The 25,035-nt window shown below is 41.1% G+C and overlaps 1 protein-coding gene across 4 annotated transcripts in view; it reads left to right on the forward strand.

Moving 5' to 3' along the window:
- The first annotated feature begins 9,407 nt into the window (after positions 1-9,407).
- The window catches only part of adissp (adipose secreted signaling protein), a 30,491-nt gene continuing 14,863 nt past the window's right edge, over positions 9,408-25,035 (forward strand). The window contains exons 1-2 of one of the 4 annotated variants that reach the window (XM_034015722.3): positions 9,408-9,539; positions 21,972-22,077. In XM_034015722.3, the coding sequence (XP_033871613.1) occupies positions 22,059-22,077 (19 nt within the window). In that variant the 5' untranslated portion in view covers positions 9,408-9,539; positions 21,972-22,058. The other 3 variants (XM_034015721.3, XM_034015723.3, XM_059003450.1) reach the window with 3 other exon arrangements.

The raw sequence follows: 25,035 nt of genomic DNA on the forward strand, positions 1-25,035 counted from the left end.
TGCTATCTGAATAAAAGTAACCTGATAAATTATTATCTAATATCTTGTTCTGTGCACTGAATTGGCATAGTCTGGCTACATAGTAAAAAACCCCCTCTGGGTTTCAAGCTTAGTTTATTTCATCCATGTAAAAATGGGGGGTGGGGTTTACAGATAGAGCTTTAATTATATGTAAGGTGTCTTTCATTTCTTACATTTATAATATTGCTTAATTATTGTCATTATTATAATTAATAAAGTATAATTAGGACGAGAATGACTCATGATTGAACTTAAACAGTATTACATTTAAAGCACATATGCATTAGAAGAGATTAACATTAGACAAGGTTCAAAACAATAGTTAGTTAGTTGGCCATATTCCCTTCCCATCGGGAGTCATGTCGGGTACACCTCACATGGTGTTTGGGGAGGGAATGGAAGCTCTCGGAAGCATGTCTCAAATAAGTATCCCTGCCCCGCTGTATTTATACCCCATCAAGCAGTGAGGTGATGTGCTAAAAGCATGTTTCTGTTCTTCTGTTAATTCTAACTCCACTTAAATTCCACTAGCCCACATCTCTTGCAATCCATACACTTCTTGATAAGTCCTAACCACAAAGTCTAAAAGCAGTTGTTGCCTTGGCAACCTGCTTTTGCATGATGTGGGAAAGCCAAGAAAATTCAGCTGAGCTAAACCAAGTGTGTGTAAAGTGCTGCAAGATCCAGGACTTGCTTCAATGAGTAAGTATGCTAGAAATGGAGCTGCAGGATATGAGAAAGCAACAGGGCTTAGCTACCAGGGAGACAGAAGAGGATCAAAACAGCTGGGTCCAGGTAGGCAGAGGCAGGGAAAAAAAGAAACTTGGCGTGACAGGAGTGAAAGGAATACCTCTTGTAATTTGCCCTCCCGACTAATGGCAGCGCTGTGCAGGGAGGACCGAGACCGAGGAGAAAGGCTGAGTCATGGTTGGGGAGGAAGCCGCAGTGGTGGTGGCCATCTTAACTTGGGGCAGGACCTCATGGTCGAGCCCCATTATTGAAATCAGCTGTGCTGCGCTCGACGATTGGCTGAGGGGGCAGTGCACTGATTGTAGAGGTGGGGCTCTGCACTTTTTAGGCTGTGGGGTTCTGCCATTCGGCCTCCCTATGCTGGACTGAGATGGTCGTGCTGCGTGAGCTCTGTGAGTTTTTTTTATTTGTTTGTTGTGTTTGTACCCAGACTGAGGATTCCCAGGCTGGCTGCCTCCGAGCCCGGACTTCCCCCCCCCGTGATCCTTGGCATCTCCAGGAACTACTAATCCTGCTTGGGAGAGGGACCCCAAGCCACTTTCTATTCTGTGTGGATTATTTGTTTTCATTGCAAGCCTCTGCTTACCATAGCTGTTAACAGAGGCAGTTTTTTTGTGTTTGCTTGTTCGCTGCAACTGTGTGGAAACCCACTGCTCAGGACTTTGTATTTTTTTTATGTGCTGAATAAAATCCAACCCCAACTACGTGCTTCCTGTCTCCATCACTGCCGGGTCACCTCACTTCCTCCCATAACCCACCACATGTGGTGGCAGAGGGGGATTGAGAGGATGGACCCAAACATGGTTGGGCGTATTTCCAGGTACTGCCCAGCTGCTAAGGAGTGTGACATGGCCTCCTGTTTTACCTCAGTGGAAGCAGGTGAGTATCAGGGGAAGGGACAGGAGGGACCTTGTATTATTAATGTAAAGGTAGGCAAGATGAGCACCCATGCGTTAGTGGACTCCGGGTGTGAGCAAACTATAATTCGGCCTGCCCTCTTGGAGGGCGTGTCTTGGAGGCCACAGGGCACTGGGGTATCTCCTGTGTCCATGGGGAAACCAAGACATACCCGACCACTAAAATTCAGATGGCTGTTGGCAGTCGAACGTGTCGTGTAGACGTGGCCGTTGCAGGGAAGTTGCCATACCCTGTTATAGTCGGTCAGGACTGGCCTTATTATGGCGAGCTGAAGGTCATCCCGATCAAACCTCTGACCGTGAAGGGAGTGGTTGCGACGGGAGACACAATTGGGCAGGTCTTCCCGTGGCACACTACTTTGTTTCCCTTCCGATTCCGGGCACAGAAAACGAAGCGAGAGCGTAGGGCTGAGAAACTAGAAGGAACATTAATGAGACACGGTTGGGACCTGGTGGGAGAGTCTGTGGTATCGGTCAAGCGCACGCAGAAGGGGGTGGGGGTTCAGTGCGATCAGCTGGAGTGCGTTACTGAGGCGCCTAGAGCTGAGGCTACGGAACCTCCGCTCAGCATACCGCAATTCTGGGACCGGGATGTGGATCTAGAGTGGGAGCAAGATAATGACCTTACTCTGGTGCACATCCGGGGGCAGGTTCGGTCTGTTGAGGGGAAGGAAGTTGATGGCTGCGGGCCGCTCACATTTCCCCACTTCATCGTGTCTGGGCACTTACTGTATAGGGTATCCCAAGCCCCGGGCACCGGACAGCCGGTAACACAATTATTAGTTCCAAAGTCTTTCCGCCAGGAGGTCCTGCAGCTGGCGCATGACATCCCCTTTTCTGGCCACCTGGGGCGGGAAAAGACTTTGGAACGGATTTTGGCCCGGTTTTATTGGATGGGACTGCATAATGATGTGAAGAAATATGTAGCAGAGTGCCCTTACTGCCAACGAGTAGCGCTGGCACGAGTTCATCCGGCCCCACTGGTCCCACTGCCCCTGGTTTTTACCCCCTTCGAATGTATGGCAATGGATATAGTGGGTCCAGTACTGCCTTCCGACTCCGGATATACACACATCCTAGTGATGGTGGACTATGCGACGCGATATCCGGAGGCGGTGCCTCTGCGATCCACTAGTGCCAGCGCCATAGCCAAAGATTTAGTGCAGGTTATTGCGACAGTAGGGATTCCCAAGGAGATTCTGACAGATCAAGGAACTAGTTTCATGTCCGACACTCTGAAGGAGGTGTATAAAATCTTATGTTCTTATGTAAAGACTGTAATTTCTGTTATTTACACTCACCTTCTTCTGAACTCATAAGATATAGTTCACAGTACAAAGATACAGTCCAGTTGGTGTACATGGTCACATTCATATTTTCCTAACAGGCCCCTGTGTGCATTTGTGTGTTATATGTTGCATGTAGTGTGTAAATGCTGGTGTATTGTAGTTGATACACAGGATATAATGTGGGTAATGATCACAATTGTTTAAAATGTATAATTGTATTTAGGCACGGGGATTGCACTTCACGTGCATTTAAAGTATTTAATATGTGAGCACAGGGTTGCACAGAATTAGTTCATGTGCTGGGATTCAAGTGAATAATTAATTAGTAACTGAATCCTGGCACAACAGTATATATATAGGGTTGTGTGTTCGGTAAGTGGAGAACAGGTGTGGAGAGGAGAGAATTAAAAAACTAAACTAAGTAAATATAAGTTTATTTTTACTCACCATGTTTGTTTGTCTGTTAGTCCACTGTTTGTTTTAGTGTTAATCCGTTTTGTTTGTCTGTTTATTTTGGCCTCAAGTGCGTGTCCTGTGTTTTGTTCAACCTTTTATTTTACAATAGCGTCTCGGCTTCAACCCAAGTACTGCCTGTCTGTGTGTGATTCTTTCTGGCCTGACGTCACCACTAAAGCCAGCTTGTCACAGTTCCCCAAAATGTTCTGCTTTTTCTAGGAAAGCAATAAAACTAGGTATGGGGGATAATCTCACTCGGACTATGTCACATGGCTGGCTGAGTGGTGCCGTCAGATCCAGGAAATGAATACACAGAGACAGGACAGATGAGATGAAATGATGAAGGCGCTTGCTTGCGCTGGTTTATTGTAAATAAAAAGGTTTTAACAAAACACAAGACAGGACATGGCACTTTACGCCAAAATAAATAGACAAACAAAACGAACTAACATTAGTAAACGGTGGACGGACAGACACACAAACACGGTGAGTAAAAATAAACAAACAAGTATCGTGCTGGTCCTACCAGCACGCGATAGCAACTGTTATTAATTTATTTATCTTTAGTTCTCCTCCTCTCTCTCCTGTTCACTACTCACCGAACACCCAACCCCGAGTGAGTAAAACGTGCATCTATATATACTGTTGTGCCGGGATTCAATTACTAATTAATTATTCACTTGAATCCCAGCACGTGAACTAATTATGTGCAACCTCGTGCTCACATATGAAATACTTTAAATGCACGTGAAGTGATGTGCCATCCTCGTGCCTAAATACAATTCTACATCTTTAAACACACGTGAAACACAGACCCGTTTATATCCCGTGTACTAATGCCTATACACCAACATTAACACACGCAACATACAACACAGAAATGCACACAGGGGCGGGGCACATTGCCACAGACTACTTCCTCACTGAATATCTTGGTATGCCTGAATAGATAATTGTCTCCTGTTTAAAAATATGCAAATTACTTTATATCTGTACCACAAGTGCCATGGTACACAAAATACACCAAGAACTGTAGATAACGTCTTGAAAAGACGGAGAGATGCTGTTACAACTGCCATGGTACATCAAATACCCCAAGAACTGTAGATAGCGTCTTGGAAACATGGAGACATGGTGTGACAAGCTGGCTTGTGGTGACGTCAGACCAGAAGATGTAGCACACACTCTGGGGTATGAATGAAAGTTCAAGTTGTGCCAGTTTAATTAATAAATAAAAGTATTAAACAAAGAAAACAAAAGGCACGTTGGCCAAAAGGAACAGACAAACAAACAAACACTGACAAACATTATAACAAGTAACGGCTGGTGTACAACCAACACGCGTAGCAATTGTTCATTTGTTTTCTTCTTTTACCTCTCTCTACTCCCGTTCTCCCAGCTGTGTCTGGATTCAATTACTAATTAATCATTCACTTGCATCCCAGCTTGTGAACTAATTTGTGCAATCCCCATGCCCACATATTATATACATTTTATCTGCATGTGAAGTGATTGTGCAATCCCCGCGCCTAAGTACACATATACATTTTTACAACACTCGTGCTACATAGCTCAGTATATACCCAGTGTACCAATATATACACACCAACAATAAGACACCACATACAACTTATAAGACATATACACAAGGTCGAGGCACCTCGCCACATATCTACCCCCTTGTGTGCAGCACACATGGCCTCAACGGCCACCTCCGCCCTTAAAAGCCCAAAAGTCTTAGTCAGGGTCCTGGGCCAAGAACAGAGGCATCAAGGGGCCCATCGTTGGCAATCCTGGCAGTGGAAATGCTGACAGTGAGGTGGCACACACCAGCAGCGGGGTGCTGCAAGGCTGACAACGGCAATGTTGTCAGCAGACATGCTGACAGTGCCAAGGCTGACTCCTCCAGCAAAGTCAAGTGTGGCAGTGGACATGCTGCCAGTAGCAGTGCCGGCAGCAGAAAGGCGGCCAGCGGTGTGGCCCACTCAGCCAGAGGTCACAGCAAATCCCCGGGGGAAAACAGCAAACAACCCCCAGGTGGTGACGTGCAGGCATCCCTGGGCGGTGATGTGCAGACATCCCCTGGCAACAGAGAACAAGCATCCCCAGGCAACGGCGAAATGGCCTCCATAGGCATCACGAACTGGCCTCGCCAGGCAGTGGCGAGCAGGCCTCCCTAAGCGACGACAAACTGGCCTCCCCAGGTGACGGCGAGCAGGCAAAAAATGGTCTCCCTCTAGCAGTGGAGGCGTGAGCAGCAGGTAGTCTCTGGAGACTGGTGTGGCTCTCCCTAAGTCACTGGAGATTGGTATGGCTCTCCCTCAGTCACCGGAGACTGGTGCTACTCTTTCTTGGGCTTTGGAAATGCGGGCTTCCCCTTCTTGGGATGTGGACACCTGGCCTCCCCTTCTTGGGCGCTGGACGCTCTGGCTCCTTAGCTTGCCTCTTGAGGTTCCAAACAAAACAAACAAAAAAAAATGATCCTGGCCTGAGTCTTGGAAGCACTGTTATCCCACTTCTTACACTAAGTATGACAGGTTGGCTTGTGGTGACGTCAGACCTGGAAGAGGTAGCACACACACAGACAGCTCTGGGGTATGAATGAAATGCACTGTTGCACCTGTTTAATTAATAAATAAAAGGATTAACAAACAAAACACTTTACAAAACAAAAGACACATTGGCCAAAAGACACAGACAAACACTGACACTGGGGCACCCCACCACAGATGGGAAGTCAGTCTGACAAATATTTCCTTTCTCCTGGGGCATAACACTCTCCACGACTGGAAACAAGATGATGGATAGAGAAATTTGTGTTGTGCTTTTTTGTGGAGAGGAAATGCTGTGTATGTATATATCCCCTTTTTTGTTTCTTTTTTGTTTTTCTGTTAGGTAACGGGGGCAGGGGCAAAGAGCCCCATCCAGCATAGGACTGTGGGCAACTACGCTCAAGCTAAGCCACCGCCATGCCGTGCAGTAATCCGACTATGCCAGCTCCATAAAGAAAGAGCAACTACAATTTAATGTTTGCCCTAGTTTAACAGGGTGGCTGGGCAGTGACATCAGAAGCAGGAACTAAACAAACTGACACCAATACTGCAGTTTCCAAACAAAAAGACGTGGCAGCGCCGTTTAATTTAAATAATACAAAAATAAATAAAAACTTTAAACAAAAAACACACTGTGCTTGCAGAGCTAAATAAATATTGCTTAATTAGACCTTTTTACTTGTTTTCATCTCTTGAACAGTTGCAGTTCAAGTTACTTATCAAATGTTATTGCTAACTTGAAATATGCAACTGTTCGAGAGCTGAAAAAGTAAAAAGGTTTAATTAAGCAAATTATCAGTTCAATTAAGGGTGTAGTTAAGTAATTGAGAGCTTGGTTGGAATGAAAACCAGCAGCCACAGGAGGTCTCCAGGACCGAGTTTGAGAAGCCCTGCTGTAGGGTGTTGGATTTTAGGGTGAAACCTGATTAAGCCCAATTTCTCCACCCTGAATGGCATCTTTGAAAATTCTAAGGTTTCCTATGAACCCATTTTCACCTGGAAATGGTACAAAAGGTTACGTAATTAACTAAATGGATCCAATAATTAATGTTGAGTATCTATTCGGTATTAAACTGAATGCATATTATTTATTTTTTAGCAGACACCCTTCTCCAGGGCAACTTAGAATTGTTACAAGATATCACATTATTTTTACATACAATTACATTATTTTTTGTCACACAATTACTCATTTATACAGTTGGGTTTTTACTGGAGTAATCTAGGTAAAGTACCTTGCTCAAGGGTACAACAGCAGTGTCCCCCACTGGGGATTGAACCCAGAATCCTCCGGTCAAGAGTCCAGAGCCCTAACCACTACTCCACACTGCTGCCCTTTGGTAATTGCATTCACACTCGCTGACTTCCTGGTTGTGTCATTACTTACTACGCTGCATTGTGGGAGATTGCTTTGGAACAAGTGCTGTGCTCTTCAGGTCGGCAGTATGAAATCAGTTGGTTCATTGAATATAATGAAGTGTGGCTCTAATGCTTATTTCATTTCAGTTCAGTTCGGCACGCCGCTGAAGCATCAGTTTGAAATGGGGGTAAGTTGCGTGTAACTTGACATGGAGGAGAGGGAGAAGGTCTCTCGGAGAAAATTAGAGGTAGTCCATTTTTATTTATTTAGTTTTTAAAGAAAATAAACCTTCCAACTGAATATACATTCAAAAAATTTAAAAAATGCAAAAGTACCACAGATCTAAAGATCAGTCTTAATTTTCCTGAGAAACACTCTGCCTCCCCTGTTCTTCTGCTCTGCTCATGTCTTCAAAGTTCTGACATGTGCAGTTAGCAAAAAGACACCATCATACAGGGGAGGCATTATTGGTTACAACACCGGCGCTGTATGTGCTACAGCATCTGTAGACCCCCAAATAATGTTTGTTCAGGTTTCAAAATGTGTCAGATCTTGACTGCAGTAGGACTGCGGGAGAGGGATACGTCACCTAGTTCAGTGGCAGATACTAATTAAGTCCCTTTCACACTGGCACTCCTATCCGGGTCCTGTGTAGTGTGAAGGGTTAACCCTGGTCCCAGTGACCCACCTCAGGATGTGGGTTGACATGCTTTGACCCGGGTTGAGCGAGACAAAATGCTTAACGGTCATTCATGGAACGTTTCTATTTTATTCTGTTTAGCCATATTTTTGTTGCTTGAGACACACCATGAGCCAGATTGCAGCAGGGATGAAGAAACATTTGCTCTACTCAACATCTGGAATGATGGTTCAGTCCAGAGAAGCTTGGGTGGAAGCATCAGTAACAACTAACAAGTAAGTAACTAACACCTGCTTCTGGGGCACTGATACTCGTATTTATCAAAAGCAGTGTGAAATCGCGTACACGACCCGCTTGACACCAGATCCTATCCGGGTAGGTTCTGGTAGATCATGCCAGTGTGAAAGGGACTTTAGTCTACATTGACAGACATTGTTCAGAGGGGGTTTACTAGAACAGAGATTTTCTTTCGCAGTTGGATCAGGCGCTATTATAGCGGACTGACGGTAGGCACTAAGGTAGGTACGCTAGTGAGGATATACATAATAATTTGCTGGGGATATGCCATGAGGGCGGACACACTTATACTTTTTGGCAGGAGAGGAGAAAAAGGAGATGTCGACATGGTACTCATAATAGTCAGCCTGACTGACAATGAATATGATACAGTTACCCGGTAGAATGTAGGTTTTATCATGATGGGTAAGAACTGGGTATGCATCTGGTCGATAGTCATAAGATGCTACCATAAAATCTCTCCTAGGTGTACCTTGTTGTCTACTCAGGTCAGATCCAAGGGGGCAATGTAGGTGAAATTGGTATGTATATTGTGTGGCGGGGTGCCCTGCCACTGTGTGTATTTTTGTGTTTTATGTTGTGTGTATGTAGTGGTGCATGGAGTGTAGGTTATGTAGCACAGGTGATGTAAAATGTATATTTGTATTTAGGCACTGGGATTGCACAATCACTTCACGTGCAGATTAAAATGGGTATTTGTATGGGGGCATAGGAAGTGCACAATTAGTCCACGTGCAGACTGTGCCGAGATTCAAGTGAATGATTGATTAGCAATCGTGTCTCAGCACAGCAGTATAAGAGTGAGTGCTTCATGCACACAGGGTTGGGTGTTCGCAGTGGAGAATGGGAGAGAGAGAAGGAAAAAAATAATTGAAAGAATAACAATTACTACTAGTGTGGGAGGACCTGCACGATACTCGTTTTGGTTTGCCCACTGTTTGTTTGGCCATCATGCCGTTTTGTTTGTTCAGTGTTTTGTTTTCTGTTTAAACCTTTTATTTTCACAACATAACTGTTGTCATTGTCCTTCTTGGTCTGACATCACCACAAGCCATCCTGTTCACAATCGGGTAAAATTCCACTCCCAGTTGAAATGAGTTCCTACATGTTGTTTGCTCGGGGCTGTTCTTGAACATTCTGTTGGGTGCAAAGACTAATCTGCTGGAATAAAAACTACTCTGTTGAAACACAATTAAATGAAGACTTTTTGAAGTTTCTTACACAAAGGTTAAACCTGTACATCAAGCAGAAAAAGAGGTAAAATACATAAATGAATACTGTATGTATGTAACAGAGATTAACATAGTTAGAATGACAACATCCAAGGTCCTTTACCAGAGATTGGGGACCTCATATTGACCTATCAGGTTAAAGAAAATATCTGATGCATTTTCTAATCATGTTTCTGTTTATATAAATATTTCTATAATTTCTAAGTTAATGGCTTTTTTTTTTAATAGCAGGGGTCACACCAGACCCAAAGTTTCTTTTAAAGGGTGTCCCAACTTGAAAACATTTGACAAACACCTAGAAGTGCACTAATTAATGTATAAAGTACCCATGGGAGAGGCTTGCTCCTTTACAGTACATTGTGAGGAAGGCTGGGGTGATTGTACTACAAGCAGCATGACATTCGGAGACTCAGCATGAAGTGCTATTGAGTTTCTGCTCGGTCTGCCAATGGACATGGATTAATGTAATAGATCTAAACTCTCAGACAGGCAGTAATGTAACAGAAGTGCACCGTCTGGGCCAGCTACTCACTGCAGCAGCCAGCGGGGCTGCAGTCTCGGGATTGGGGAGTGGTTTCTGCTTCGTATGTCTGTAATTCTTTTATTTGTTGTTTTTTCAGATCAAATGCAGATCTGACAAAGCCAAACCGCCTTCCCCTTATAGTTGGTAGAGCACCTTGGCCCTGTAGCTGTTCCCATGTGAAGCACCACAGTGTTGATATTGTATTTACTGACTTACTTTTGCCCAAACCACCTCACTTTATCCTTTAGAAGTAGCTGAATTTTTTTTTTTTTGTGGAGTAAGTCTCATAATGATTTAAATAGAAACAGCAATAGCAAATGATTTAAAAAAATAAATAAATAAAACACACACACATACACTATGGAAACAAAACAGCTGTTAAGGAAAATATAAAAATGTAGATGCCAATTCTAACAATACACAATAAACCCAATTCCTCCATACAAATAATACCAACACTAAATACACACGTGCAGGGCAATTGCCCTGCTACAATACCATTAAGCTTATTCATGGTATATAGATTAAGGATATGGCAAGTTTACTTTTAAAGAAATTCTGTATATGACAATATGAGGTAGATTAATTATAGTTACTTTGTCAAGTTTCACTAGAAGTTATTTCACACACAAAGTATGCAAACTAAATAATTAACAGTTCAATTATTTCTGAATGTGTTACAATTAATTAATTTACTTCCATGAAAGGAAAATTCAACTGGAATAACGGTTCCTTGAAGCTCAGGCCCTGTCCACACTATGCCTTTAAACCGTATTAGTTGCATTTAAGCCGGCTTAAAAGTGCTAAATACGGTTTGCGTCCACACTACGCAGCATTTAATACCGTACTCGAGAACCGAACTCGAGACCACCTCAGGAGGTAGTCTCTAGTCCGGTTCTAATTAGATCGCATCAGGTAGTGCGGTTTTTCAGAAGTGTGGACGCTGGAATACCAAACTACATTTTATTGTGTATCCTCCAATATCCCAAAATGCTTTGTGGTATGTTTGGCGAAATACTCAGAGTAGGCGCCTGAAGGACTTGTTATCAGTGTACACTCTGCACTAGGTATTCATTTTTATGCTTCAAAAATGACAGAGCCTTAGACTTTTGGTCCGCTGGTTTGGAATCTCAATCTGTTGAAGTTTCCAGTACAAAAGCTCTCCTCTCAGCAATGAAGTCTTCAATCCCACATTCAATCAAACTCAGCAACAAAGCTTTCAATTCTCGATAGAATAACAAACAGCTGCAACAAAGTCTTCAGTCCTCTGTATAGGATCCACAACAGCGCCCATCCGCTCTGTTCTCTTTGCTGAATCTTTTAGCTACGCAGGTAGCAGGGCACAGTTTCTTTTGGATACTGTAGTTTTAGGTGTACAGCAGACCTAGACTGGTTTGTCTGATAAGTCTCTGTAAGTTTTCGGCAGTATTCCAGCCGGGCCTCAGTTTCATTGCTTGTGGTCGTTGACTCGCTTGCAGCTTGCTTCCTCGTCTTGGGTCTGTTTTCAGGCAGAGTCCTGTCTTGGTTCTGTTTTTAGTCCCAGAGTTGCAGCTTTGATTAGCAGAGTGACAGCACCTAGTTTAGCATTCGATGTGGAGCGCAAAATGTTTAGTTTTGCTTGGATATTTATATTCTTTTCACTCTGCTTGTTTATGTCTTCCTTGCGTTAAAACGACTGTTGTTGCAATTGTGAATTATCTGTACGTAATTCAACTGTCCGTTCAGCCTAATCCAGTCCAGGCACCACCTAGCCCCAGTCACCTGGTTCAGTAGGTCACATAGTTCAGTATGCCTGCAAGAGAGAGGCCCTTTTCTCAAGACACAAAAGTTTGCCCTGTTTCTCAAGACACACAGTTTCATTAATTAATCCAGTTACATTTCTAATACACGTTCATGTATACACCATACAGAATACACATGGTACAGGTAATCAAAACAGTTCAACAAACCAAATGGGATATTCCACACAATTCCAAACTATTAAAGTTTGAGTAAAGGGCTGTCACAGGATGGCTTGAGCGGTGACGTCAGACCCGGAAGAACACAGGACACAGACACGACTGGTAAGTGATGAAATTGCACTGATGCGCCGGTATATTGTAAAATAAAAAGGTTTAAACAGAAAACAAAACTCTGCACACAAAACTAAACAAAATGGCTCAGTGGCCAAAACAGACAGACAACAAACAATAACAAGTGTTGTGCTGGTTTAAAAGCCAGCATGCATAGCAATTGTTATTTATACTTTTATAATTACACTCCTTCCCTCTCTCCCATACCTCCTCACTGTACACCCAACCCCGTGTGCATGAAACATTCATTCTTTTATACAGCTGTGCCAAGACTCGATTGCTAATCAATCATTCATTTAAATCACGACACAGATTACACATTGTGCCCCCGTGCCCACATACAAATAGCCAAATAACCCACACTGCACCACTATAATAATACATACAACATAAAACACAAAATACACACAGGGGCAAGGGCACCCTGACACAAGGGCATTTTAATGTCACAATGTTTCATAGGTTCATTGATCAACCATAACCCAAAACGATACCATACTGCCCAGTACAGTAGAACCACAGTCCATCATACACTAGAGTTACAATATTAGAGGGACAATATAGAAGTATAATGCTCTCAGCTCTCTGACTTGGAGAAAGGTATGCTAGCTGCAATCACATTCAAAACAGCACAGTGCAGTTTTTCACAGATTTTCACACCTCTTAACAGATCTTTCAGATAAGCAGCATTGCAAAGTGGTCTGCTGACTTCTTAACCCTCATGTATTTGATTGTGTGAGATTGCGGTAACGTAGTCCCATCTTATCCTGTTTATAAGAACATAAAACCATATGAACTAGAGCACTGCTCGACTGGTTCCTAGTCGCTGATTGATCTCAAAACTTTGTCCAGTCGGGTCTCAAAGGATCTTAATGATTCAGCATCAACAGCATGACTAGGTAACCCTCCGTAATTGTCTCCTCACCCCTTTCATGTCTTTGTTCTCCTCGCCCCTCAGCTGCCATTGTCTCTCTCTTTTCCTCATCACTGTTCTTCTGCTGGTTGCCATGACGCTGCTGAAGATTTACCACTGTGCTAAGTTAACATCTCTGTCTTTTCTAAAAAAGAAAACAAAACTAATTTTTAAAAACGTCAGATAAATAACTTCAGGTTCATTTAAGAGTTCCCACATGCACCAAGGTTGTATGCTAGTTCTATAGCCATATCAGGTTTATATTTGCTTTGTGAATATTTTCAGAGTTTACTCCAGTCTTTAATTAACTCCTATTTTTTTGAAAGGAGAAAAAAAACACCTTATTGACCCTTTCAAAACTAGTACTGAACATCTAAGCTGTGTGACTGGAGGTGTCTCTAACGCTCTCAAGTTGTTTGGTTCTCAGTTTTGAATTGCTGTTGAATTTTCATCTTTTAAAAAATAGACTGAAGTAAACACTTTGAAAATACAGCCCTGTCTACTGTATTATGGTATTAGACTGTCTTCTTTTACTCTCATCCCTGCAGTGGCACATGCCAGTCTTACAGTGTTTCTTAGTGAGTAGTGCACCCATATAAGAAAATACTGTAGCCATGTCAAAAAAAAACTATAGCATGTTTGCTATATCATATATTGTAGCATACTATTGGAAACTAAATGGCCGAGGCACTTTCTGAATAAGATACTCTTAGATCATTTTTAGTAGTGTTTTCTTTGCAACATTCAAATTCAATATAAAAGAAAATAAAAAATGTAGCAATGCCAGAATATTTGTTGTAGACACTATACTTAGTTTTAAATCCTAAACTATTGAACAAATCATTTTAACAGTGATGTCATTATCCAAATACCGAGAAGACAAGAGTGCTTGCATAGATAACGTTTTGTGTGATATTAATTATAAAATCACATTCAGCAATAAAACGAGTTTAAGCGTGTTGACAAGATGGAGATAGTTTAGCTGCGTAAGCACATCATAACCAATGAGGGTTGCAGCTCTAGCTTTTTGGCTGACCAGTCGATTTATACTCATGAATATCCATTTGACTTCTACTAATGTGATTGGCCAGCTGCGAGGCTCCTTGTAAACCACAGCCCTGTGAACTCGACACAACCCTCAACTCAACTACCAGTGTCAGTCACGCACTGTCTGAAATAAACCTTCTAGTATCTCACTTCAAATGCAAAAAGGGATGAAATGCATTTTTATTTGCGACAAAGCAACGTGTAAAAGGACCTAAATAAATAATTATTAGTATGATTTTAACCGAGGCCTGTGTCTCGGTGCCTCATAGCTGGCTACGGCCTTGGTATTGTATTATTATTTGTATCGCCCTAAACTATGGCGCGCCATTTGTGCCAAAACTATTGTACCGTTAGTTTGTCAATTTGTTTGTCAATTTGTTTGTTAATTTGTGAATTGGTCAATTTTTCCAGCAATTAGTCCATAAATGTGTCAATTCATACAGTAATTCATAAACGTATTTGTTAATTCATCTAATAATTCATTAATTAATTTGTAAATTAATTAATACGAAAGGCTGTACGGACCTGCAAATTTCCAATCAACCAGACAAACTTCCCAACGACCGAGGTATGACACAGGCCCGGTTTTTGGGATGGAACAGCATAACAGTCTCGCGTTTTGATTGGTCCATGTCTGTCACATGAATATATCGTCACACGAGTGGAAAAGCGTGCAGGCATTTTTAACATTGTGATCAGAGAGAGTGATCTGCTTTCCACAACCTTACCATTAAAATATAATGTGGTATTACACTGTACTGATATAACAAACTATGAGGAATTACTTTATATAAATTATCATGTTATGCACGAATGTAAGAATTGGCTTTCTGTGGTGGTGTACTTTTTTATTTCAAGTAGCATATATCTATAATAGTTTTTGCGATATATTTTAATATAAAACATATACGCTATTGCAGTTTTGTTACAGGATACATTAGTTTATCTCTAATGTAATCACAGTTTTACATATAGACTGCCCCTGTTTTCATTTACGTCCCAAATTCTGGGCCGCTTTGCTTTTCAGATAATGTCCCAAATTCTGGGCCGCTTTGGTTTTTAGATAACGTCCCAAATTATGGGACGCCTTGGTTTTTAGATAACGTCCCAAATTCTGGGACGCTTTGGTTTTTAGATAACGTCCCAAATTCTGGGCCGCTTTGGTTTTTAGATAACGTCCCAAATTCTGGGTAGCCTTGGTTTTTAGATAACATCCCAAATACTGGGTCGCTTTGCATTTCCGAATTCAGCCCAGTTTTGGGGAATCAGCTGACAGCCGAGTTTCTAAGTCATGCATGCACAGTTTACCATAAACTGGATCGTGAATTCATTTGAGAGTAACCCTTAGTACATGAATCAAAGTTCATATATTTTTTACTCTCCCCAGAAATCTTTTTTTTTGTTTGTTTAATGAAAAAAACAAAAATGTAAATGTTAAAAAACGTATTTCTTATTACATGAAGAAACTACATTGCACTGAAATAGATACATGAAAATTAATTTAAGCAGTCGTTTTCCTTTATTAAAGGCTAATATTAAAACACATTTTTGGGAAGGAACATGGTATTCCGAAAAAATGACATCTCGTTTTCTTATGTAACGTCTATCAATATATTGTAGTGTTTCAGGTTCATTTTGGACAGAAATGAGACTGCAACTGTGAGTAGATGAAGGCCGTTTATTTTGACAATAATTAAATAATCACAAAATAAAATCATAAAGTGAGGGAAAGGAGACTGGGAGTCGAAAGTGAAAATAAATGATTGTAGTAATTTTTCTTTTACCCTACCCTTCCCAGTCTTTTCCCCGCCCCTCTTGTGCGCAAAACCTGAACTCCAATTCCCCTCCACACACGTGTACCACCATGCAACCCTGGCACGCACACACCACCATGCAACCCCTGCACGCATACACCCACCATGCAACCCCTGCACGCATACACCCACCATGCAACCCCTGCACGCACACACCACCATGCAACCCCTGCACGCACACACCACCATGCAACCCCTGCACGCATACACCCACCATAGCAATTCTTTGCAAAATATATTTTCGGGTATTCAGCCCCATTCATGTCTATGGCAGTGTTATAAAACACATTTTCAGGCATATCTCTCGAACCCGAGCACGTAGAACCACCATTCAAAGTGATATAGACTCAGGGGAGCACCCCAAACCACCCCCTAAAAAGGTGTGGTGGTTCACCCAAAAAATCATGTCATGACGAAAAAATTCACTTTGCCAAGCCGTCCTGGCATTTGAACCATGAAAATGGTGACTCCTTGTGCGGGGCCCCATGGGGCCCCAACGCAAAAAAAAAAAATCAAGTTCCTAACCCCCACAGAACCCGAGATACGCCCTGTCAAAAATGTCCAATAACTACCCTTTTCGGGGTCATATCTCCATGACCCCGGGGCCTAGAAACCGGGTTGAACTTCCTAGGGTCATGTCTGGGGGCCCTCTTTCACAGGGAGCCACCAGTTTTCAAATGCTACATTTTCAACAAATTTTCACATTTTCAGCATGATGGCATGTCAAGGTTGCATTTCCAATAGCTTTTGAGCTCCAGGTTGGCAAAAAAAGTCTAAACTGGTGTCCTTTCTAGCTGGGGACACGTCCGAGGTGGACCTCCATACCAATTTTCAAGTCTTGGGGACCCCCGGAACCCGAGATACAGCACCCTGAAAAATGTCTATGGGAAATCCCATTATAAAACCCCTTTGGGGCAACGCCCACCATCTGGCGGTGGGGTGGCATTTGAACCCGTGGCTGATGTCTTTCTTTAGCTAAGACTCTTGTGCACGCAAAGAATGTCCTTCTGAGTTTGTTGGCCCAGGGGTCGTGGAGATACGGGTACGATAAGAGACCACCCCCTTCCCTATGGCAAATCCCATTATAGAAACACCATCGGGATAAGGCTCAGCTAATGGCGGTTGTGGGTCTTACAAACTCGAAGGAACCCATTTTCTTTAGCTAAGATTGTTGTGCATCTAAAAAGAGTACAGAAGCACCAATTTAAGTCCATTCCAAGTGTTTTGTGATCACAGTATCAGCCTGAGTGTATCGGAGCACCGTTTTGCACCAGAAGCGAGGGGAGGCGAAAAAAAGCACTATATACCCTATTCTTTAAGATATCACTTTGCAGTGCAAATTTGTACCTGTTCTTAGATGTCCGAAACCACTGTATCGCTGTATAACTGTATACCCTATAAATATCACTTTTTATTGTGTATTTGAGGAACACAACCAATTACAAACTTCATTTGAATTGCTGTGCTATCAGAATATCAGTGTATAATGCTGGGTATTGCAGTGTATGCTGGGTATCAAAAGGCCTTCAAACTTTTACAAAAGGCTGTCAATTTAAAAAAGGCTGTCAAAGTTACAAAAAAATAGGTGTGCTCCTAACCCAATACATGTCTTTTTAATTCTGTGCATCCAAATACTTGTAGTTAAAAGTTTTAAGAATTAAGCTTACTGTTTGTTGTTCTGTCCTAAACCAGCAGTTTGTCACCCAGATTTATTAAATAAACGGGGGGGGGGGGGGGGGGGGGTCAGATTATTCTCCATTTTATTGTAACTGAGGTACCGTTCAGTTGAGCCAAAATTGTAAAGGGGTACTCGAGCTGAAACCTCCAGATAGAAGGGGTACAGTTTCAAAAAAAGTTTGAAAACCCCTGACCTACAGTATAAATGATCAGGAATAGATAAGGGAAATGCTGACTAATACAATACAATAGGATTTATTTGAAGTTGTTGAAGGGCACTGGTCTCTTAAACCCAGAAGTTCTGATAAACCCCTATGCCTCACTATATATTACATAAGCAAATGAGATGTCCTTTTTTTTTTTTGGTATACCGTGTTCCTAAATGTTTTCTGAGGAGAGTAAAAAATACATTAACTTTGATTCATGTACTAAGGGTTACTCTTAAATGAATTAACGGTCCAGTTTATGGTAAACTGTGCATGCATGACTTAGAAACTCGGCTGTCAGCTAAGCAGAATATCTCAAAAACTGGCCTGAATTCGAAAATGCAGAATTCGGAACCTTATCTGAAAACCAGAGCAGCCCAGAAATTGGGATGTTATCAAAGCGGCCCAGAATTTGGGACGTTATCTAAAAACCAAAGCGGCCCAGAATTTGGGACGTAAATGAAAACAGGGGCAGTCTATATGTAAAACTGTGATTACATTAGAGATAAACTAATGTATCCTGTAACAATGTTTTATATTAAAATATATCGCAAAAACGATTATAGATATATGCTACTTGAAAGAAAAAAGTACACCACCACAGAAAGCCAATTCTTACATTCGTGCATAACATGATAATTTATATAAAGTAATTCCTCATAGTTTGTAATATCAGTACAGTGTAATACCACATTATATTTTAATGGTAAGGTTGTGGAAAGCAGATCACTCTCTCTGATCACAATGTTAAAAATGCCTGCACGCTTTTCCACTCGTGTGACGACGTATTCATGTGACAGACATGGACCAATCAAAACGCGAGACTGTTATGCGGTTCCATCCCAAAAACCGGGCCTGTGTCATACCTCCTCAGAAGTATTGCATGGTTACAGATGGAGCTCTGGGATTGTACGGAAATAAATGATTAGCAGGTAATGTAAATGCTACTTTTTCTGTCACCGTGTTTTTCGGTTTAAGACTTTGGCGTCCACAGTTTTCACATGTCTGCAGCAGGAAACGACAGACTTTTGCTGCCGTGTTTGTAAACAAGGATATCGCAAAGTACGTAATGTGCAACAGGTCAGTTTTTTTTTTTTTTTTTTTTAAACATGGGCAGTGGTTTTTAACTTTTAAACTGTACCCCTTCTGTCTGGATGTTTCAGTTTAAGTCCCCCTTTACAATTGTCACCTTACTAAATGGTAGCACAGATGCAAGAAAAGGCTGAAAATAATATATAATTACCGCGGGAATCGGGGATTTTGTACAATATATTTCCAGTATCAGAGAATTATTATGATACTGTATTTGTACTGATTTTAAATGTACATGAAATAAAATCCATTTAACAGCTTTCAGTGTTACTTTCAGGGGACCACTTTTTAAAATAATTTAGGAACCCCCAACAAAAAAAGAGGAAACGTCAAATTGGCAACAATAAAGGCAGACATTACCGCTGCGAAAGTAAAGTTTATTACAGGGATGAAAATAAGACAGCAGTTTCACCCTTTCCAGTTTTTACTACGAGCTTGATTAGCCACACTGTATAGGTAGCAAGATCAGGTGAGTCTTATATCCCTGGTGTATATATTGTCGGTGTACTGTAGTACCACGCAAGGCCTGTGTCTCCACAACAGTAAAATAAATAAATGGGGGGGGGGGGACACAAAACAAAACATCTTTCACACATTAAATATATGGCCTTCTTTACAAAAGAGAAGTTTCCAGATACCTGACACTAGTTTGAGAAACACTGATCTTACTCAGGGTGTGAATGCGACAATAATGTGTGCGACAATATGTATCACAATACATGTGATGGTCCAGATTGGCTGCGTGTATGATTTCTAATAGGATCAAATGATCATTTAACGGCTATTTTGTTAAACAACAATTATAAATCCTGGTGTGCAAACTAACCTCTGATTGGTTATAGATTTGCGCAGTCAAGTCCGCATAACAACCGGTAGCCGCTGAAAACAAATCGTTATCAAGCTGTGTCTGACATGGCTAATTATGTTGGCAACCTACGTGTGCCCCCCCCAAAAATAATAGATACAAACTAAAAATAGGTATTGTAGGTTTAAAGCAATGCCCATGCAACCTGCCGGACGATTTCTGGGTCATATTATTATTATTATTATTATTATTATTATTATTATTATTATTATTATTATTATTATTATTATTATTCTTATATGACCCAGAAATAATAATAGCTATGATTTAAAGCACCCAAAAAATCGAATATCTTCATTTTATGAACTCTTACAATATTAGTCATACAGTAAACTAAATCATACATCTATATATATATATATGTTGGGTTAATTTTACTGGAGCAACGTGGGTAAAGTAGACTGCCTTGCTCAAGAGTACAGCAGCAGTGTCCCACGGGGGATTGTTAGTGTTCATTTGTTGTTCAGTGTTTAATTTGTAATGCTCCTCATTGTGTGTCGTGTCTGTGGGTGTTTCTGGCTGCATGATAACCCTAGTGTGTCCAGCTTCTACGCTGCACCCTGAGAAGGCTGGCTAGCGATAGAAGGTTAGCGCTGCCCCCCACGTTAACGTTGTTTTGGGGTGAGTGTTTTACCATAATTTTGTTTTTTGGGTATGTACCTGTTAAACTAGGAACCTGGGTCACAGACCGTGATTATCACTAATCTTGGACTACCTGATGTTAATGTAGGTAAACTAGTAGTACATAGGCATTGAGCAAATTAATGCGTAATCCTCTTATTACTAAAATTAATCTTCGCACTACTAACGTGTTACAATATTGTGCTTATTTAAATGTTAATTGTGTATTAGTGTAATTTATACTGTAAGTATAACTGTTTACCATGAATAAAATGCTCACTGCAGATGGTTCTTGAGACTTGAGTCTGGTGGACTCCATTTAGACCCTTCATTCTGCCGATGTGTAGCAGAAAGCCACTTTTCTCTTATCTGGGCCTAAACACCTCTTCAGAAGTTCAAAAAATGACAACCGCTTGTCTTTCATGTAGTCGTGGTGGTGGCCCCCAACAACCACACAACTCTTCAGCATTGTATTATAATAGGTGTTAACAACTCTTCAATTAATAAATGAAACAGCGTCTGTCTTGGTTTGTTTTCAGTGGCTCCGTAGTTGCTATGCGGTTACTATGTGCGTGCGCACCAAATTGCCCGGATGTCCACGCAAACCTGTAGCGATCACAATTTGTGGACAGTTAGAATAAAACAGTTTAAAATAACTTTCAATTCTAAAGCACTGTATACAATAACTGAGCAGCTCTGATCTTTTCGGAGGACTTTCTGTTGAAAGATTGCTGGATGAACTGATAGTACAGCTGTTGGACTGGTTCACATGCCGTCTAATGTACAATTTTACTTGTTGAGACGCGATAGAGAAGGATTAAGACTTTATCAAGAAGTGTTTGAAATAAAGAATGAAAAGGGTTCAGAGTGTAGGCTATATTTCTCCACTTTTTAATGAGGATACAAAAGATCACAAAATGTTTACTGACCAAAACATATGATTCCTGGTATTTAGTGGAACCTATGGGTACATTTCCTTGGAGGGATGATGTTGCGACTGTCTTATACAAACCACTCAATTAAAACTACTGTAGTTCACATACTTTCTGATGGTGATCTTGAATCGCAAGAAATAATGGCTGCAACGGTGCATAGGTGTGAAAGCAGCCTGGAAAATGACTGGACAGTGCCTTCACAATCGGAAACAGTGGTGCACTGCCCTTAACTAGACCCTTAATTGAACTGAATTTGCTTAATTAGCGTTTTTTAATTGATTTCAGCTCTTCAACAGTTGCAGAGTTCAAGTTACTTATAAAATGTTGTAGCAAACTTGAAAGTTGCAACTGTTAAGAGCTGAAAACAATCAAAGGTCTAATGAAGCAAATTACCAGTTCAGTTAAGGGTCTACTTGAGCAATTGAGAGATCAGTTGGAATGAAAACCAGTGGATCCCCAGGAAACCACTGTTGTAGAGGAAGTCTGTTTTTTGGTGGGTAGCATTAGGACCTGGAGGGCTGCAGCACACAGTCATTTACTGGGTTTCCCTGAGTGTGTCAGCTGTACTGTGTTCTCTCAAAGCTCTGAGCCATAGGAGTGTCGGAAGGAGAGGGAGAGAGACAAGGTTGTTTAACTGCCCATGCTAAAGTGTCATCTCTGCTGTCACTTTTTTTTTTTTTTCTGTTTTAAAGGGTCTTCGTGACACAGAAACTGCCGAATAAGATCCTACTGACGTTTGTACAAGATTGTAATCCCCACCTCAGCCTGAGCTTAGAGAGATGGCCACAGCTAAGAAGGGTGAGTCTTCGATTTTCCTGCCAAATCTGTTTCTGTCTTGCTGTCTAATTTAAGAGGTTATTTGTTGACTCCTTTACAGTAAGCAAGGGAGATAAGTAACATATTCACTACTCTAATTACTATGTCTGGTATTGGATGTTTGCTAGTCTGAATATTTGTTGGGTTATGTGAAAAGTGATTGATTTTTTCCACCATGTTAATCAAGGTAATCGTGGTAAAAGATCTGAAGTGTCGATATGATTTATTATAAGATTATTTGTGATATGCTGTGACACTAGCTTTCAAGACATCAAATGTCTCTTCTTCAGGTGCACTGTAAGTAGAAATGTAGGTGTTTAAGATAGGAACATTCAGACAATTTGTATAGCATAGTGAGAAGGAAAGTACAAAACTTGATTGTCGTGCTGAGACCACCAAAATCAGTTTGCTTGAACTGGACATAGCCTAGACCTCCAGAGCTGACAGGCAGAAGGTACTAGTTAGTGTGTCCACGCTTTCACACAGAGAGTGGTGTGGTATGGAATGGGTTACTTTTGCATGTTGTTGAGGCAGAATCACTTGGATCCTTTAAGACTTGACAAAGTTCTGAGATCAGTCAGCAACCAGATGAGCTTAGATGGGCCAAATGGCCTCCTCTGGTTTGTACATTTTTCTTGTTCTTGTGTTAAGTGACAGATCAGGGGGATATATACTGATGCATAGAAAAAAGCAAGGTGGTTAAATAAAAAATGTAGACGCCACCTGAATTGGAAATCACAAGCTTTCTTGGAAGACCCAAATGAATGCAGAATTGCTGGGTGGTGGCTGATTAGTTTTCTTTTTTACCCCACTTACTTACCCCGATTATCACTAATCTTGGACTACCTTATAAACCCTTACTACAGTAAGACAGTTCAAATCCGCATATCTCTGTCTCTCTGTACAAGAGCCCCCGTTCTTTCAGATTTGGTGGTAGGGCAGTATTGCATTTTTTTAATTATTCAAACATTTTGTAATAGTCAGGTGTGTCATATTAAACTCCTAGTTAAACTAATGAATGGATCATAGTGCTATGCACTGGGAGTCTTATTTCCATCCCTGTACTGCATAACGCACACCTCTTGTATGCTAATCAATCCTGTATACTTTTCTATCAAACACCAGTGGTATTATGGAAAGTCAAATGCAGAATGAGTTTTAGTTGAGGGTGCACCCCCCAGTGCCACCAAGCCTACAATTTCTATCCTTCTTTCCACTTTTATTGCCAAAATAAATGGCTCGCCTGATTTGACAACACAGATAGACGGGTGGTCTGCAACACAAGTTTGACAGCTAGTGGGGAGTTCAGTTTTGAATTGAGCTTGCTGTTTTCCAGGTGTACTGTGCATATAGTACAGTGGTAGCCTTTTATCAAAGTGGCAGATCACCAAGGTTATGTGCTGATGCATACTATAAATAAAAGCATGGTGGTAAAAAGTGGAAATATAGACAACAGCTGAACTGTCAATCGCAACATTTTCTTTGTGCTTTTATTGCAGACATGAATAGGTCACCTGATTCACAGTATAGCTTCCTTTTGCACTGCCTGATTTTTATTGCCGTCCTCCAGTGTCTCTCTCACGTGCACACACGCAGTCTAGCTGGCTACATAAATTGTAAAATATATATATACACACACGCACACAGACATACTATGTTACCTTAGGTACCCTGGGATAAACTAAATGGATTTAACATGACTCATTGAATCTATAGTTATTATACTCGGCATAACCAACTTCACCATATGGTATAATAACAACTGCAATGAAAATGTGAACAGGCTGCATAACAATACAAACATTAATTAATTAATTCATTATATATAATTAGTTATACTGGATTCTGCCGAGTCAATGCCCTGGTTTGAACAGCACCCCCCCCCCCCCCCCCAACTTTTAGCTGAAATTATGTAAAGCCATTTATTTTAGTAGACTGAAAATTTCACATGTCGCATTTGTGAAATATAGCGACTTATTCTCCTTTTTTTCTCCTTCAAATGTGGTTTTTAATTATGTGGTTTTGCACTGCACACTGTAGCTTTAAAATGTAATATTTGTTTTGTGAAAATATATATGAAATGGCAAAACAGTGGATATACTGCAGCAACTTTGAAATGTATTTCACCAGTCAAAAAATGTTAACTGCACTTCTTGATTGTTTAGCATGACTCTACCTTTTGAAATTTAAGCATGCCTAATTGTAAACCTAATCTATCCCGTCACACACATACTTTTGCCTTAACGTCAGCTTTTTGGCTCTGCAGAATTCGGTATGTAAATTAGCTTGTAGATATCAAATAGCGTCGCCCCCGACTTTCTTATCATTCTGCAAATTAATTTACATAGCTATTATAATGCAGATCTAGATGTAATACAATAAAAATGTGCATTTTGTAAAAAAACATAATTCCTTACTTTCTACATTTGATTATACTGTGTTATATGTCTGTTGTAGCTTCTCTTCCATTACATTCTCTCTGTTTTACATGTGCATACCCGTATAATAAACCCCGTTTATAAACGGTTTGAAAAATGCGAACAAATAACCCCTTTTTCTTAGTTTGTGGGCTTTACAATGCTTCGGTACATATGATTTACCTTGGTTTCATGCTGCTTTCCTACACTTCACTAAGCTTTTACTGTGAGGAACTTTTATAAAAGAAGTGATGCCTACAGCCTAAAAAAGGCCAGAGTCCTCAATATTGAAACTAGACACTCTGCACCCCAGTCAGTTGGAATTTGGTCAATAAGTAATTTAGTCATGGAAGCTCCGTTTCAAATGGGTAAAGCACAAATCCAAAGGCTATTATGATGAGACAGCAATTATTACTGTATTCAGTTCTGGTCACCATTGAACCAAAGGGGCATTGTCACCTTGGATTGTCCAATGAAGATCAACCAGACTAATCCCAGGACTGAAAGGACAGAACTACGAAGA

This window comes from Acipenser ruthenus, chromosome 2 (genome assembly GCF_902713425.1).
Source record: "Acipenser ruthenus chromosome 2, fAciRut3.2 maternal haplotype, whole genome shotgun sequence".
In the NCBI taxonomy this organism is placed as follows: domain Eukaryota; kingdom Metazoa; phylum Chordata; class Actinopteri; order Acipenseriformes; family Acipenseridae; genus Acipenser; species Acipenser ruthenus.